The sequence below is a fragment of the Bos indicus genome, chromosome 22 (assembly GCF_029378745.1).
Source record: "Bos indicus isolate NIAB-ARS_2022 breed Sahiwal x Tharparkar chromosome 22, NIAB-ARS_B.indTharparkar_mat_pri_1.0, whole genome shotgun sequence".
Classification (NCBI taxonomy): domain Eukaryota; kingdom Metazoa; phylum Chordata; class Mammalia; order Artiodactyla; family Bovidae; genus Bos; species Bos indicus.
This window is the reverse complement of record NC_091781.1, coordinates 14,558,797-14,576,873: the sequence shown is the minus strand read 5'-3', so window position 1 is coordinate 14,576,873 and position 18,077 is coordinate 14,558,797. Positions and strand designations below refer to the sequence as shown.

Genomic DNA, 18,077 nt, shown 5'->3' with positions numbered 1-18,077 from the left:
TGAGATGAAGCCTGGAAACCCCATTGCACACGCCTGGCATGTAACCTGCGGGTGCCATTACTACTCTCAGGGGGTACTGAGTCCTGAATGTGGCTGTCTCCTTGGTAGACCTGGGGCTTCTCCTAGGCATCTGTCTACCACACCTCATTTTTGTGCCAGGCACGAGTCAGGCACTGGGCACATGGTGTGAAAAGGACACAGGTTATCCACTATCTTCTCAAGCTCCCTAGTTTAGCAGCAGATACACAGCAGGGCAGATCCCCTTCTACGTAAGTCGTGAAGAGAAGTAGGCCTGGGACTCACGGGCCAGGGGAGGGTTGGGGTGGGGACATGTGTGGACTGAGCCAGGCCATGGGGTGGAGCTGGGCAGAGCATGCTGGCTGTTTGGTGACTCTGGAGGGGAGCTTCTAGGGAATGGGTAATGATCTGAGGACTGGAGCTGGGGATATTGGGAGGGCTGGGGCCCTGGACCTGTACTCACGAGTACGGGCTGCTGTCACTCTTCCCGACATCTGGGGGTCGCAGTTTCTGAACCAGGATTCCAATGATGCGAATGAACAGGATGAAATTCACCTGGTGGATGGTGGGGCCAAGGTTAGGTGGTCAGGGAGGGGAGGCAGGGTGTCTAGTCCCCTGGACTGATGGCCTTTTCCACCAAGGCCAAGTTACCTGTCTATTGTACCTTTTCCCTAGCTCTTCCCTGTTCGGGAGAGTCATCCAGGAACCCCCTTTCACATCCCCAAGGGCTGGGCCTCCCCATTTGCTTTCTCTACTCTAAAGGAAGAACTTCTGGGGAAAGAGCTGGGGACAGTCCTGCCTCAGGCATCGATCAGGAAGTCTAGGTTTCAGTTCTGACCTAGACGTGAATGTCCAGTGGGGCCTTGGTCAATTGCCTACCCACTCCGGGCCCAGTCTCCCCATCCCTAAGTGGTGGGAGCAGGGCTTACCAAGATGGAGGCAAGGATGGGGGCCTTTATGATCCACCACAGTGAGGAGTTGATTGTGTCCCAGCATCTGGGGCGGGGGACGGTGGGAGAGAAGGAGAGCTTGTCCTTGACCCAGGAGAGTCAGTCCCCCTCCCACCGTCCCCAGCTCTGCCCCGGAGCCCTTTAAAAACCACTGGCCCCGAGGCTGTTACTCCCCAGCCCCTCCTGATCCCACCCAGGGGATCTGCCCTGAGTGCCGGGAGCCAGGAGGAGGGGGCCAGCTGACCGCTCACCCATAATTCTCAAAGTGGATCCTGATGATGGTCCAAACCAGGGTGAATGTGCTGGGCACCCCTGTCAGGACCGAAGGAGAGAGAAAGAGGAGAGGGCATGGGAGAAAGAGGGAGAGATGAGGAGGAAGAACCAGGGAGGGACAGGGAGAGAAAAGGGAGGGTTTCCAATGCGGTCACTTGTGGTGGCATATGCAGACAGTTCACTCTGCAGAGATACGCTACTGAGGGGGCGAAGCTTTGAGACTGAGGGACTGTGCCTGTCTACAGAAAGTGGGAGTCTTTCTCTCCTTTTGACAGAGGTGCTTTATAGATTAGCAGCATCCCTGTGTGTTTCGAGGGGTGAAGGGGAAGTGAAAGGATGTTCAGAGAGCCTGTCTGTCCCACAGGTCAGCCCAAGGTGCAGCTGGAGCCAGAGGGCGCCTGCTCAGGGGTCAGACAATTGGAGGACTTTTCTCGATCCTTGGCCGAGTGCCCTGCAGGTAGGACTTGCAGCCCAGCAAGACCTAAGGGTGCAGGCTGGGTTGGTACCCGCCCCCCTAAAGAGCTCCCCGAGCTTTGCCCCCTTGTTCCCATCCTGGCAGCCCTCCCTGGTACCATACCCCAGCCGATGAATATGTACCCCCAGAAGTACTTCCGCTCGGAGAAGAAGGAGACGGCGAGCAGGGTGTGCAGGTAGAGGCCCTCCACCAGCAGCCAGAAGAAGTTGGCCATGACACAGTACTGGAATAAGACCACGGCTGCCTTGCAGCCCACCTGCAGGGGAGGAGCAGGGAGGGGGCTCACTGGAGCAAGCAGGGGTCCCTGCCTGCCCACATTTCTGTCTGTGGTGATCAACAGAACTGCAGTACAGCCAACTTCCTTGTTAGCTCTAATTTTAGACCATCAGATGCTTTGGAATAAGCTCACAATTTTAATTACCCGCCCATGAATGTATTATCTATTTATCTTCCTGTCTATATATCTATTAACTCACCTACCCACCCAGTCATCCATCTACCCACCTATCCACTTATCCATACACTTACCCACCTACCCCCAGCACCCACTTTCAAGTCACCCATCTTTCTATCTACCATCCATGCATCCATACATCATCTATCGGCAACCACCATCTTCCATCTGCCAAGCCATCGACACACTCACCTAGCAATCTCTCCATTCATCTATTATCTACGTATCAGACATCCACTACGGACTCAGACAGCTGGACATCTCTTCATCCATTCATTTATCCACTTGTCCATCCACCCACTGATATACCCCACCCCCTCTACCCATCATCTATCCAATTTTTCTTACTTCATCCTTTTATCCTTCCACCTACTCAAGTCATCTGCACATTATTTACTCAGCCATCCAGCTACCAATCCATCCACTTACCACCTCTGCTACTCAATCACCTTATTCCTATTACTATGGAAAGTAGCTGGAAGAGGTATAAGGAAGGATTCTTGCTCTTATTAGCAAGAGTCCCTTGAGTGTGTAGGGAGAGGAGCTGTGGACTGTGTCAGGAGCCTCAAGGACAGGGGAGGGGAGGGGAGACAGATTGCCTGTAGCAGGAGGGGCTGTGAGCTATAAAGCAAATGGGGGGCAGTGAGATGGAATTTTTGGGGAAAGATAGGGACAGAGAAGAGGAGGATAAGGGGGATGAAGAAATTAGGAAAAAGAGGAGACGGGAGGGGTGCTCATTCCTCTTGGGGGCTGGAGAAGATAGGTGAAGAACGGGTTCCCTAGACAAGTGGGTGAGGACAAGGGAGAAGTCAGGGAGACCCCTGGGGAGGGCAATCAGGGGCTCTGGGAGGCCCAGCTGGCATGATCAGAAGGTCTTCTGGACCCTCTGTCTTCTCCCAAAAACAGTCTTCCATTTCAAAGTAAGCCCAGATACATGTAAGCCAGAGTTTAGAGACACTGTCCTCCAGGAAGTCTTCTGTTTTTCACTCCTCCCTGTACCCAGACCTCAGGTTCCCACCATTCCCTCCTGTGCCCTTGGCTTTGAAGCATCCTCAGAGAGCAGACTCCACTCTTCTCCTGGCTGGAAATTCCTTCCTCGGGTCTTACTTAGGTCCCTCCTGCTATAGGCAGTCCATTCCCCCCCTCCTCCCGCATTTGCTTGACAGCAAGAATAACTCAGATCTTTAACAGGACAATTATCTGTGCTGCTTCTTGCCTTAGAAAAGCTTCACAGAGCTGCTAATGAATAGGGAAGCCACCATTATCCTCAACAAGTGCGCTGGAGGCTGCAGGCTGCTCCCTAGGCTCTGGGGCTCATGTCCCACGGGTCTGAGCCCAGCTCCCAGGCGGGGTCATCTGAGGCACTCTGGGAATGGCCAGAGGGCTCCTCTTGGTGTTCCCTCTCCCTTGAGACACTGAGATTCTACCATCACTCTCTGCAGAGATTCACTTTCAATCTCACTCTTTGGGGAGAAGGTACTGCTGATCCCTGAAGTAACACACTACCTCTGAGGTCACTCGTGAGGCAATGAGTCTTTGACCACAAGGGGTAGACAGGAGCCAGGACTGGTCTCAAGCTCTCTGTCTCTGCTCAGGGCTGTGAGGCACTCAGGAAGGGGCTCAGAATCACCTGGAGATGGATCCTTAGTGATGGGCAATGACTTCTTTAAATGTTCTCAATCTCCCTTCCCTAGGCAGGTCCAGAGTGACTGACGGCAGGGGAAGAAACGAAGAAAAGCAGGGCAGTGTGGGGTGGGACTGGCTCCAGGTGGCCATGGGGTAGGAAAAGGGGGGGCACAGTGAGCAGAGCCCTGGGGATGCAAATGGCAGGGAGGAGGGTTGGAAGGAAGCTCAAATGTCTTTGCATGATGGGGAAACTGAGGCAGGGAGTTTCCCTAAGGTCCCATGGGAAGTTAGCAGTGGAGGCGGGAAGGGGGTTATGGGCTGTGGCACCAAGTGTCCCCTTTCCCACCTACAAGAGGTGTTTCTCATTGGCAGGAGGAGGTGTGTGAACCCCCAGATAGCCAAGCACCCCTGCCTGCTGTGGGAGGGAAGTGGGATTCAAGGAACTGGCAGGCAGGGTCAGACAGGAGTTTGGCCATCTTTGGAGAGAGAGAAAAAGAGACAGGGAGAGAGAGGGGAAGGAGAAGACAGGAGGGAGGAGAGAGAGAAGAGGAGATTCAGGAGAGAGGGCAGAGGGCGGCAGGCCTGGATGGGTCCTCACCGAGCCCTTGGAGCAATGGTCCGTCTCCCCACTGTTGAAGAGGGCCAAGTCTTTGATGAAGACGGCGGCGGCCCTCAGGATGAAGGATATGAAGAGGTGCATATGGATGTAGTTCCGTGTGCAGTGGAGCTTCCTGTGGGAGGCGGCCAGATCTGGGAGGCCGAAGAAGGCCTCAGACCCCCACCCCATCCAACACATCCAGCGCTCTGAGAGAGGGGAGGACTCGAAGCCTCTGAAAGTGGACCCTGCCCTCAAGGGGGACCCTGTCCCCCGGCATCCTATCCACATGTGCAGCCTGGCTTGCTGTACCTCCTTCCAGGGCACAGGCCTCTGGTGACCTATCCCCCAGTGACTGGCACCCTGTGAGGGATGAGGCTGACACAGGGGATCACTTTGAGTGGCCTGCTGTCTCGAGGGGAGGCTGGCCTGGAAGGGGAGCAGGGGCAGGACTGAATAGGGGCTGACCGTGGAGCGAGGAACAGCATGCCTGGGTGCGGAGTGACCTGGTCGGTCTGCTCTGAGGCCTATGGCTCGGGCTGGTCCTCACCTGAACAGGCTCAGGATGGCCGTGGCGACCAGGAGAGTGGCGAGGGACAGGCTGTAGCCGATGGTGTAGCCGGTCTTCACAGAACTGTAGAACATTGTCTGCTGCTGCTAGAGGGAGGGGGGTGAGGATCTTGGGTGGGGTGAGGGGCGCTCACCTAGGGGCGGGGTGCCCTATGCATCCTGCCTCCCTCCCCTGCCCTGGCAGACCAGGAGGCTGAGGCCTGGGGCTCCCAGCCCCCAGACCCCCTGACTCCCTGGTTTCCACAGATGAGTCAGGGCTGCTTCCCAGGGTGGGGCTGGGGGTTGATCTCAACTCTTCTCTGCTCCTTCGCAGGAGAAATGTCAGTGGAGGAAGGAGCAAAAATGCCACACGTTCCACTGGCCCATCCATTCACTTTTCAGTCATGTGTCCAGCAGACCTTCTGGGCCAACTCTGGGCTTGGTATCTTTGGGCATAAGACTGCTCACCCTTCAGACCCTCACACGAAGCCCTCCCTCCTCACTGAAGACAATGGTAAAGAAGACACTGCTGTTGTTTAGTCGCTAAGTCTTGTCTGACTCTTTGTGACCCCATGGACTGTAGCCCTCCAGGCTCCTCTGTCCATGGGATTTCCCAGGCCAGAGTACTGGAGTGGGGTGCCATTTCCTCCTCCAGGGTATCCTCCCGACCCAGGGATCAAACCCAAGTCTCCTGCATTGACAGGCAGATTCTTTACCACTGAGCCTCCAGGGAAGCCCAAAGAAGACACTAGGGGTGGGTAGTGTCACAAATTTGTGATTTGTCGGGGCTGGGGTTAGCAGGAGGAGGGCATTCTGGCCTTTCTGGGGAGGTGGGACAAAGTTGGATGCCGAGGGCTTCCTGCTGCCCCTTCCCCATGGATGCACACACAAAGCCAAGGTCACTGGGCAGCCCTTCCTTCCTCCCTGCCTCCCACTCCCTGCTGGAATAGAGGCCAGTGGTTAGATAGGATTTAGTGGATTTAGATCCTGCCTGAGGATCTGGTGGGCTTTGAAGGCCTCTGAGAAAATTGCTGCCCTCTTGGGAGCAGTAAAAGTCCCTATCTGTGAAGGGCATCGGGAGTGGGACAGAAGTCATCACAGACAGCCAGACTGTGTTCACACATCAAAGCTGTGAGGGGCTCCTAGCTCGGGACTCCAGTCATATTCCAGCCTCCCCATCAGTATCTCTCCCTGGCTTCTGGCTCCACATCCTTAGAGAGATCACTGACAGTCTGCTCCAGGGCAGCTCCTGCCCTGGGACTGAGGACAATGGCCCTGGCCCTGTCTCTGACTGGCTGCTGGGTATCTGAGGCCAGTTCCTTGTAGGACCCGCACCTTGGTTTCCCTTCTGCATGACATGGGGGAGGGGTCCTGTCTGCCCTGCCATGCCCAGGGCTGGAGCAAGGTTCCTGCGAGGGGGTGGGGTGGGCAGCCTCAGGGTGATGCTTCAGCTTTGCTGCTATGTGTCATCCTCCTGGACCCTTCAGGGGAGCCGAGGGATGAGCCCCTGGGAATGTGCGCCTGGAGAGGGAGGAGGCTTGAGGAGGGCAGATGCCAGGAGTCCTGGCTCCTACACAGAGGGCAACCGTGCCCCTTGGTGGGAGAGAGTGGAAGGAGCCAGCAGACCCAGGCACTCGTGTGTGTGCGTGTGTGTGTGTGTGTGTGTGCGTGCGTGTGGTGCATGGAGGCCCACCTCATCCAAACTCGATGAATTGTCATCCAAGCCACAGGCAACGGGGTAGGGGCCAGGTTCCAGGGGCGTCCAGCCCGCTTCGGTGCAGCTGCGGCTCACGTTGCGGCCTGGGTGGAGGGTGGGGTGGAGAGGAGAGAGGTTGAGGTGGGAGCTGGCAGGTTGGAGGAGTAGGCATGGAGGCTGTCTATCTGTGGGCTCAGCCCTACTCTTACCACCCGCTGCAGCATCAGGTTCCAGCTGTTCTGACCTAGATATCCAGGATACCACGCGGCAGCCTGGGGCAGCCTGGGGCAGGGAGAAGCCCCTCCAGGGCCGCCAGTGGACCCTCCCACACAGATGACAGGGCAGACATTCCTGCCCCTTGCTGTGTATAAACCTGACCTCAGGGCGATTTAAACCCTGATCCTCATCACAGGCAGCCTGGATCCTTGGCACAGACTGATCCCTGACCCTTGGCATGAGCTGAATGCTGACTCCTGTCACAGGGTCATGGATGCTACTGTGTCATTTGGTTTCTTGGTCCCGTGTGTACAGACAGCAGCCTTCTGGCTGGGGTAAGGGGCCCAGGCCTGCCCAGTTCTCCTGGGTCAGTCTGCCTGGGCCTATGGGTCTGGGTTTCCTCCCACACCCTGGGGCCAGGGGTTCAGATGTGCTGCTGGAGAGGGACCAGAGTAAGGCAGGAGGTGGGTGAGAATTGGAGGACATCTTATAAAGGCACAGATGTGAAGTCCTGACACATGGAGAAGTGGGAGTTCCTGGCAGGAGCACCTGCCCAGGCAATGGCAAGCATGAGAAGAATTGAGCCACACAGGACTGCAGAATCTCGGAGCTGAACCGCTGAGGCTGGGTTTCCGGGGCAGTGTACTGTCCTCTGTCCCTGGAGGCCCAGGGCTGCAGCCAAGGGACAGGACCATTAATGGGCCATGTGAGGTGAGGGGTACCCCCTAGGGTCCCCCTCTTCAGGGCAGGGAGAGGCTGGATAGGAAATGGGCAAGACAAAGAGGAGCCCCCTTGCCTCTATCCCAGGACTGCTTACAGAGACACCGAGTCCAGAAGAGAGCCCACCTGCCAGGCTTGTTGTTCGGGAGGGAGGGAGAAGGAGGAGGGAGATGAGGAGGAGGAGGGAAAAAGGAGAGGGAGAGAGGATGAGAGGAGAAAGAACAGGTAGGAGGAAGAGGTAAGAAGTTGAGAAAGAAGGTGGGAGGAGAAAAGATTAGGGAAAGAGATGAAGCGAGCTGATGAGGAGGAACTGAGAAAGAAGATGGCTCCTGACATCCTTGCCTTCTAGCTGCTTTCTCACCTGAACCACCATCGTCAGCGCCACCATCAACATCATCGCCATCACCATCACCACCACGGATGTTTTGAGAACTTTCCCCAGGTATACTGGATAGAGCACTTCGGGCCCATTATCTTTTTGGAGCCCCTCAATTATCACAGTTGGGGAGCCAAGCTCCAAGAGGCTGGTCACTTTTCCAAAACCACATAGGAGATACAGGGTAGAGCAGGTGCGGTCCCCACAGTCTTCCCAGGTAACTTTGACCCTCATCTGCACTGACGTGACTGAGGACTTAGTTCAGGTGTCCAGGTGCAGAGCTGTAGGAGGCGGGAGGCGTCAAGCTATCCTGAGCTTGGGGAGGGTCACTGCGCATGTCTAATATTTCGAAACTTTGCCGTGTGCTCAGAGCATCCCAGGTAACTCCCTATTCACTATTTCTGTGAATCCTTCTGGCTGCCATTTGAAGGAGGTGCTTGTCACCCCATTTTCTGGATAGGGAACTGAGGGATGGCTGGGGTAGGGGGATCTCCAGGAAGGAGCAGTCGGCTGTGAGGTTCCTTCCTGCCACTGTGGCAGGAAGGACTTTGCAGAGGAAGCGGCACTGGGCTAGGCCAGTTTCCTGGGTTACACTTTTTTCATCTAGTTGCCCAGGAAAACACACCCTCTTTCCCCTACAGATTCAGCCCCTAACCCAGTCTCCTATTCCTCACCATCATTTTCAGAGTCACCAACGATAGCTGTGCGGGTTGCTCACTGCACAAGGGCATCTGGCTGATGGACACCGAGCGGTAAAGTGTACTTCCTATTCAGCTTGTCACAAGGTGGGCTCAGTGAGCAGTTGACTGACTCCACCTGAGGAAAAGCTGCCTTCTCTCATCAGCCTGAGGGCTCGGTGGGGGCCCCAGTGAGGCTGGCAGCCTCCGTGTTAGCCAGATGGTGGGCTGGAGTTCCGGTTCTCAAGTGAAGGAGCTGCCTTCTCAATTCCAGCAGGGACAGAAGGAGGAGCCTCAGGAGGGATGCAATTAGCATAGTGTCAGAGTGGAATGCAATTAGTGGGTGCTTCCAGGGATGCGAAGAAAGGCTGGTTGCCAGGCTCTGCAGAAGGGAGCATTATGAGAGCTGTCCCAGGGAGCTCAGGTCCTACCTGCCCAGGTGCTGGGTCCCCCTGGAAGAGGGTTGGGCTAGCTGGGTGCTGGCCTGGACTGTGACATGCCTGTGGCTGAGGCATGTCATGGAGGCCACCCTCAAGGACAGCACCCAGATCTCCTTGACCGCTGAGCACGCATCCCTGAGCACTGGGGAGCAAAACAAGACTGCCTCACAGAGACGATTTGGTCCCCCTCCCATTCTCACTTTACAAATAGGGAAATAGGCCCAGAGGGGGAAAGGTCACCTGGAGAGAGAGACTTTTGCTCATCCTCTCAATTCTTATCTAGGTCCTGTCCATCACCACCCCTTCCCACCCCAGCCCTGCTCCTCCCTCTGTCCTCCCCCAACTCATCAAACCCATACCTGAGTGGGGCATGCTGGATCTCTCCCTCCCTCTTCCCCCACCTTCCTGCTTCCCTCCCCTGACTTGCCGTCCACCCAAGTCCAAACCATCAGCATCTCTCCTCTGCCCTGGGGTTGTACTCCCAGAATCCTCTCTTCTCACAGAAACCAGTTATCAGTTAAAAATCCCCAACTGGACTGTGTCCGTCACCTGCGCAACCTCTGTCATGGCTTCTGAGTGAACTCAGGGGAGAGCCCACGCCCTGTCAGCCCTCCAGGCCTCTGCCTGCCTGGGCCCTGTTCCCTCCTCCCTCCCCCGAGCTCACGTGGCCTCCACTGAGTTTCCTCAGGGCTCATACCACGGGCTGTGGATCCTCTCAGCGACCCCCCCGCCCCTCTGCCCCCCCGCCAGGATCTTTGAGACTCTTTCCCAGCCCAGGTCTTCAGACAGTAGTCCCAGTATCACCTCCTTGTAGAGGCCGCCGGGACAGCTGCCTTAGGTTGCTTCTGTCTCTTCTCTCTCCCAGCACTGCTTACTACTTACAATATTTGCATGTGCTTTCTTGCTAAATGTCTTCAACTAGAACATGAGCTCCCTGAACACAGAGCATTTTATCCTTCTGACCCATGCTGCGTTTGTCCAGCCCAGTGCTGGTCAAGCCAGTAGGTGTTTAACGAACATTCTCGGAATGAAAGTATGACTGACTATGTGCCCTAAACCCCTTTAATTATTCAGTAGCAAGACGGCCCATTTCCTGAAGAGGTCCCCCCTTTTCTTTTCTACCTTGTATGCGCACATTCACTTAAGCAGGACCTGACAAGTTGTGCAAGAAAGGCCAGTTTCGCAGAGTCTGGAAGATCATTGCCTCCAGGTAGTGAAAGAATGAACCAAGACCAGCCCCCCAAAATGGGAACATGGGAGTCATAACTGCCAATCAGTTATCAATCGCTGAACAAATATTTAGTGAGCCCTTCCCACATGCTTATCTTTCTGGGAAGAGCTAATCAGATCCCATGAGCCCTTCAGAGAGCTAATAGTGCAGCCTCTTCCAGGAAGGCCCCCCACACCCCCAATTGTTCTAGCCCCTTGAGCACCTCCTTTGCCTTCTCACTTCCTTGAGAGGTGATTCCCCACTCCGGCCACCTCTACTCCTGCCACCCAGCTCCCGCCCTTCAAACCGAGGTTCTTACCTTGAATGGAGGAGAAGAGCTTAAAGATGAGGGGACAGGCCAAGACAACCACCTGGCCCCTAGGGGTGGCTGGCCAGCAGGTGAGGTTGTCCCACATCTTGCCACAGCCTGTGGAGTGAAGGCAGAGGACACACGGGTCAGCGTAGTCACCAGGGGCCTCCAGCCTTGGTCCTGAGCCCACAGGCACCCACCCTTTTCCTCCTTGTCTAGGCTCCCACCTTGAGGAGCCTCCAGTCTGAGAGGGGAGACAGGGAGGGAGGAGAAGGAGGCATAACTACAGGTCCATGGTTTTTGGTGAGAGACAGAGCTCCCCTTGTGTGTTTCGAACAGTGGAGGGGGTTTGTTTGTAGCAGAGCTTGCGAGGAAGGGCTTCCCCAGCATTCGACGCACAGGCGACAGGGATGCCAGGCGGGCATTTTGCACGGTCCTGCACAACGGCGAGTTGTGTAGCGTCTGGGACTCTCAAATAAGAGTTGCTGGGTGTTTGCACAGATGAAAACCTTTTGTAATGACCAGAGGCTAGACTCTTACTCCATTTTACAGATAAACACAAGGCACTTATTGTACGGGTTTGACAGTACAAGTTTTCCAGGAAAGAAGCAGCCAAGTAAAGGGAGAGAAGGCTGGGCTTTGCTGTGCTCTGAACTTTACTAAGAGTTGTTCAATGTTTTGGAAAATCACGTTACTTATGGCAATGCTGCCCATAAACCTGGGTCCGTGATGCAACCAGCGTATATATCAATCTACATTTAAAGCTCTCACATTCCCAGAATTTATATTTATAGGTACAACCTTTAGACTCTGTCTTCTTATCTTTTGGTGTGATTGTGCTGGAATGTGTACACAGTATTTTATTATATATGTCTTTATTCTATTTTTGTTTTACGTTATAATTAGGACATCATTAAAAAAAAAGGTGTATGTCCTAAGTTTCATTTTAGAATAGTAAAGGAAGCATTAGAAAATATTTGTTATAAAAAGGAGCTGTTGGGTATGATAGGGTGATGAATATACTGGGGTTTATCTAGTTCTTGAGGAGTCTTCATAAAACTCATAAAGCAACACCAAATTACCATATGGACTGTAGCCCACCAGGCTCCTCTATCCATGGGATTCTCCAGGCAAGAATACCGGAGTGGATAGCCCTTCCCTTCTCCAAGGGATCTTCCTGACTCAGGGATTGAACGCCAGGCTCCTGCATTGCAAGTGTATCACTTACCATCTGAGCCACCAGAGAAGCCCACCATAAAACAACACAAATGCCTCCAATCCAATAAAATTGTGAACTGTGACAGAGGCTGGTGATTAGGGAGTGAATTCGGATAAAGCCCTGTATCACAGGCTGTGTTCTCCACTGCGCACCTGTTCACCTTGGCTGGTGAAGCCTGCACAGTGGGGTCTCTAGGGGTCCGCTTGAATAGGCAGATGCCAGTGCTGTGGTCTTGCCTGTTCAGGGCCTGAGTGCCCCTGAGGAACAAGGACTCCTCTGGATGCCCTCCCCCGAGGGAGGTTTAATTGTCTCTTTGCAACACTGCCAGTCCCATAGATTTACTCAGGAAACCCAACCCCTGAGCCAAAGTCAACGCCAGCTGGGCCAAACCCAGCCCAGCCCAGGTCCGAAGGTTCACGAGTTCCCAAGAACGGGGCCTGGGAAGAGGAGGCGGAAGGACATCCCCATTCGGGGAAGAGCCTTGAGCCTCTGGATACTAAGGTGGGCCAGCAGTGGGGAGGGTAGGGGTACCTTCTGGGGCTGCAGGAGCCAGGGGGCACCTGCCCCTGAAGGCTGAGAACACCTGGATCTCCGGGGCCTGGTCAGAGAGCACAGGCTCCCTGCCTTGGGGACCCCATCCGCTACCACCCGTCCTATCCTGAGTCTTTTGCGGCCTCACTAGGGCTCCCGTCTCTCTTCCATCCCTGTGCCCACATCTCTGGAGGCCATGTAGCTGTCAGTCAAACCTTGCTAGATCCTGTTAATGGTATCATCAGCAAACACTTATGCAGCCTTTATATGTGGGAGACATTGTTCTACCCTCTTTATGCTAAGAACTTATTTAACCCTCCCATTTTACAGACAAGCAACTGAGGGATAGAGCCATTACACAACTAGCTCCAGGTCTCCAGCAAACTGCTTGCCCTCTGCCTGGTCCGAAGGACTCGAGACCCTTTCTCTGGGAATTCTGCTTGGCTGGTCTGTGGATAGCCCTAACAATGCTGGGCATGCCCTGGTTTGCAGGCCTGCTATTGTGTCTGGGTTCTTGCCAGGCTTCAGGCTCTCTAGATTTCCAGTTGCCACCCGGATCAGGAATGGATTCAGAACTGGGTGTCCTGAGCTCAACTTCACCGGAAGTGGCACAGAGAGGAGGGAGCCTGGGCTCTATGCCCCCAGGGTGGCCACACCTGGCCTCAGGGAATCTCAGTACCACCAGGGCTGGGCTGTAAACTGCTGGGGCACAGGCTGGTGGACCGGGTGGGGCTGGGGGGAGCCAAGGAAGAGGGGCCGGTACCTGGTCAGGGAGGCTTCCTGCAGGAGAGAGCAGGGTCAGGAAGCTGAGAGGGGTGACAGCCAAGAAAATGCTGGGCATCTGGGGTGCCTGTGGTTGTGAGCTGGGCCCGGGAGTATTCTCTGTGTGTCTGCCCCAGGGAGGCCACACAGGTCCCACTGCACATGTCACCAGGCCCACAGAGACCCAGGGCCCAGGCTGGCTATGTGTGCCCACAGTGGGGCTGCAACCTCAATGGGAAAGAAAGCTCAGCCTGGGTGGGGGATGGCGAGGCAGGGTGGGGGCCTCTGCTGTGTCATTCTATAGATGTGTGTGCACAGACACACGCTGACAAGCATTCCCTGGCACATAGAATCACAGACACACATGTAAACATGCATCCAGGTATGCTTACTTGAACATGGAAGAACCAGACATAAGCAAACACAGGCACAGAGAGACACACACAACTCACGGACACACGTGTATAGACACAACTGAGCATACCACAGACATTCACACACACACACACACACACACACACACCACACACCAGGCAGACATATCCAGGCAGGTCGAGGCTTACACAGACATATGCCTCCAACATACAAAGACGCTCAGAGTCAGACACAGGCTCCAGAGGCACAGATGCAGCCCTAGACAGACATGGGCCAGGAGTGCACAGCCAGATGTGCACGAACACGCAGAGTCCTGCACAAGATCATGGGGCAGACTCACCGCCCACAGACCCTTCATGGCCTCCTCTGCATCTCAGGCCGACTGCCTGGTGAGAGTGTTGGCTTCCTACAGGCACCCTGCGCCAGCAATGACCTCATTGGGATCACAAGGGTGGCCTGCCTCCGGGGCCTGGGAGGTGCTCTAGTGGGGCCTAGAGTCTGGTGTCTGGGCCTCTCCAGGCTGTCCATGATCCTGGATCTCACTGTTGAGACTTTCCAAAGCTGTGTGCAGCCTGGTCTTGACTTTCTGCCCCAGAGGCAGGGGCAGGGGGGCGTACAAACTATAGGCAGGTCTGGGCCATAGTTTCAGGGCCCTGGGAGACAGGGCCATAGTTTCAGGGCCCTGGGAGAGAGAGGGCCATCCTTCCTTGAGAGCTGGGAGAGGCAAAGGCCGTCTGTGATGCTGCACACACTCAGTGCTGCAGGAGGTGGGAATCAGAGCCCAGGAGGAGGGACTTAGGCTGGGGTTCATGACTGTCAGCCTCAGTGAGATGGGAGGACAGGGGAGCCAGGAAGAACAAATGCTCCCTGCTCTTGAGCCAGGCTGCTCTGTAGCTGTAACCCCAGCTTCAGGGAGGTGACCTCTGGGAGAGAGACCCAGAGCTAGCCCAGGCACCCCACTGCTTCAGCCCCCCCCCCCCCCTCCCAGAGAGGCATGAACTCTACACCCACTCCCCACCCGCCACAGGCAGTCCGCCTTGGCACCTTCTGACTTCCCAGACTCTCTGCTTCTCCACATCCTGCCCGCCCTTGTGAGTCTGGCTCCAGCAACAGCTCTTAAAGGAAGCCCTCTATTTCCTTCCATTCTTACCCCACGGTTGCTGAGCCAAACGTGGGGAGCACAAGATTGGGGAGTGAAGACCAGAGGGTGATACCAGGTGATCCGATGGCCCTGTCGCTAGGCAGCCTCAACCTGAGGGTGGAGCAGGGCTCACGATGAGAGGGAGGTGGGCTACATGGAGGGAGGAGGGTTCTCTCTTGCCACCAGGGGCCTCACCTGCTGTTTCATTCTCCAGCTGCGCCTCCTCCAGGCACTGTTCGTGCTGTACCGCAATCATCCGTAGATAGTCACACTCTTCCTGCTGCAGCCCCACCGCCCAGCCGCCCTGGGGGAGGGAGACAGGGAGGCGGACCCGTCAGCCTCATTCATCCACAGCCTACCTGTCTGTCCAGGGGCTCCAGGAGCGTGGGGCTAAGCAAGGCCCAGTCACCGGACTAACCCAAGTTCCAGACTGAACCCTGGCCCCAGTCTGAACTCAACCTTAGACTGAAGTCTGAGCTTGACCTAGATCTGACCCCAAACTCTTATCCAGTGTCCCCTGAAAAGCCCTCTGCTGTGAGGGCCCTGTCATGGCTTCCTGCTGGCTCCAGCAGTACTGTGGCTGTAACAACACCGTCTCTGTGGGTGGCACAACTCTGGACAGAGGTCAGAGGGCCTCTCCCTGGAGCCCAGAGCTGGCCCACTGGACCTCCAGCTTAGGCTGGGAGCCCTGGGTCCCTGTTTCAGTCTCTGTGGATGAGTGGGGCCCAGCAGGTGCTATCTTGTTCTGAGTTGGACCCTTCTGGTTCTCGGAGCCAGGCCTGGGAGGAGTCCAGGAGTCTGGCTCCATTTTTCATCCTCTGTCCCCATTCCTGGAGCCTGTGCTTCTTCCCCGGGTCACCAGTCTGGGAAGGGAATGGTGGTCCTCCTTGACCAGACCCTCCACCCTGCTTCTTAGCTTCTGAATAATTCAAGCTCTAGCAGATCTAGTGAGGGTGAGGGAAGTCTCAAGAAGTAAGAGGCCCCTCTAGAATGGCTCATGATCCAACCAGGCCTCCTCTCACAGAGGTCACCAAGAAGCCCAGGCTTTTCCCCTCCCTCCGCTGTGCCCTGGCCAGGGATTAAGGGTAAACTCAAACCTGTGTGCCAGGGAGATACTGGCATTGGGGCAGACATGTGAGTAGGGATGACAGCTGCCCAAGAATAGCCGGAAAAAACAGGTCTTGGGAGTCAGGTCTTGTGGAGAAAGGTGTGGTAAAGGCCTCAGTAAAGGAACCACTGGGCTGGTGGCAGTTTCTGCCAGTCTTTTTGGCATTAGGGAAGTGGCTGCCACCCCACTTCCTCATCTCTGCCCAGGGAGAAGAATGCCACAGTTCCCAACATGGCTGTGGGGAGAGTCCCGCAAGATTGCTCCAGAATCAGAATTTCTTAGTGTCTCTTCCAGCTTGTCCCCCTCACCCTGGAACAAGGTCTTGGCCCTCAGTTTCCCTAAGGGCCAAATGGACTTTGGCCCCCTCCCCTGATGACTCTAAGGCTTCTTGCAGTAGGGTTTTGGGGAGAGCACAGGTGTTTTGGGAGGTTCCCCTTATTTCCTTCTTTTAAGGAGATCCCTGTCTGGCCCCTAGGCACCAAGGGTGTGACTGTAACCATTGCTCTAGACAAGTCAGTCCCACCGTAAGCACGTGACTCCAAAGGTGCAGGACCACAATCTTAAATCTCATACCTTTTCTTTTAAACAGTTACATGAACAACTGTATCATGCTCCATAATAGATCTGTGTTACTTTCCATATGTCAGCTTTTAAATGACTTGTGCTTAGTCGCTCAGTTGTGTCCGACTCTTTGTGACCCCATGGACTGTAGCTTGCCAGGCTCCTCTGTCCATGGGGATTTTCCAGGCAAAAATACTTGAGTGAGTTGCCATGCCCTCCTCTAAGGGCTCTTCCCTTCCAAAGGATGAAACTCGGGTCTCCTGCATAGCATGTGGATTCTTCACCATCTGTGCCACAGGGAAGCCCAGGAATACTGGAGTGGCTAGCCTATCCCTTCTCCAGGGGATCTTTCTGAACCAGGAATTGAACCAAGGTCTCCTGCATTGCAGGCGGATTCTTTACCAGCTGAGCTACCAGAGAAGTCCTTTAAATGACTTACTAGCTAATATTTTTACCCTAACTGACTGGTAGAGTTAACAGTCCGAGATGGAACCCACATTCTCTGTGTGGCTTTCATGCTAATGGCTCATGGGTGAGTGAGGTCTGGGTGCTGGGTCACATGCTTCCCCTCTTTCCCCAAAGTGTCGAAGATTCTCATGGAGCTTTGTCTTAAGGGATTTGTGTTGGTTCATCCTGCTGGGGCATAGGAACAAGGGTGGCCAGAGGGATCCTGGAGGTGGACTCTGGAAGAGGAATCTGGGGTTTGGCCAGCCCAGCTTGTGTCCCACCATTGGTCTTTCTTGCTTTGTTGGAGCACACTTCTCCCAAGGGTACCTTCCAAGCTTGTCCTCAGTCACAGGGTGTGTTCTGCCTTCTGGTGCTTCCCCAGCCTTGCCTGCCTCTTCTGCCCATTTTCAGCTGCCATCACCCCCTCAACCAATTTTAGTTAAACCCAATGGCTCAGCAAGTAAAGAATCTGCCTGCAAAGCAGGAGGTGAAGGAGATGCAGGTTCAACTCCAGGGTTTGGAAGATCCCCTGGAGAAGGGCATGGTAACCCACTCCAGTATTCTTGCCAGAAAAATCTCATGGACAGAGGAGCCTGGCAGGCTAAGGTCCACGGGGTCGCAAAGAGTTGGACATGACTGAAGCGAATGAGCATGCACTCCTCCATGTGAAAGCAGGATGAATAGTAAGTAGTAGACATCAGAGTTACTGCCTTCTATCATTCTTTACAGCTCCTCCGGTGGCATATCCTCATTCTGTCTGGGAAATCACGTCTTTCCCCACTCCTAGTCCATAGGTTCTGATGAACCCTCTCTCAGGGGATCAACATGTAACCAGACCTAAGTCAGTTAGTGTTCCTGGCCATAGTGCCTGGCACATGGTCCAATTCACTCCTCAGAGCCAGGAAGCTCATTCCTGGGACCTCGGATTAAGCAATTAGGTAAGTGGATTTGTTCTTGCCCACTGGACTGGAAACCTCAGAGGATGCAGGGGCTAGAACTACTGCTCCCACCTGGTTGCCAAGTAGAACCCAGTGATGAAAGCTGCATGTTAAAGGCAGGAAAAAGAGATGGAGAAAAATGGGATCCTCTGGACATTGTCTGAGCCCTTGAATGCAGCCATGCCTGAAACCAACCCTGCTTCCAGCAACATGACCCAATAACTTTCTGTATGGCTGAAGCCAGTTGAGTTTTCTGTCCCTGTAACCAAGAGTCCAGACTTGTGCTCTGAGACTAGGACAAAGGATGCCCTCATTTGCTGAGCCTTCTTTTCTTTTTCTTTTTTTAATATTTATTTGCTTAGTAGGTTGCACTGGATCTTAGTGCTGGCACGCAGGATCTTCAGTTGCAG

General features: G+C 54.8%; 1 protein-coding gene across 4 annotated transcripts in view; it reads right to left on the bottom strand.

The window, feature by feature from the left end:
- Positions 1-18,077, bottom strand: part of VIPR1 (vasoactive intestinal peptide receptor 1) — a 31,872-nt gene that overhangs the window by 4,751 nt on the left and 9,044 nt on the right. Inside the window, exons 2-10 of one of the 4 annotated variants that reach the window (XM_019984959.2) lie at positions 14,809-14,917; positions 10,595-10,702; positions 6,634-6,740; positions 4,942-5,048; positions 4,395-4,527; positions 1,819-1,972; positions 1,220-1,280; positions 948-1,014; positions 482-573 (exon numbers count right to left, since the gene is read on the bottom strand). In XM_019984959.2, coding sequence (XP_019840518.2) covers positions 482-573; positions 948-1,014; positions 1,220-1,280; positions 1,819-1,972; positions 4,395-4,527; positions 4,942-5,048; positions 6,634-6,740; positions 10,595-10,702; positions 14,809-14,917 — 938 coding nt within the window. The remainder of the gene's footprint in view (positions 1-481; positions 574-947; positions 1,015-1,219; positions 1,281-1,818; positions 1,973-4,394; positions 4,528-4,941; positions 5,049-6,633; positions 6,741-10,594; positions 10,703-14,808; positions 14,918-18,077) is intronic. The other 3 variants (XM_019984960.2, XM_019984962.2, XM_019984961.2) reach the window with 3 other exon arrangements.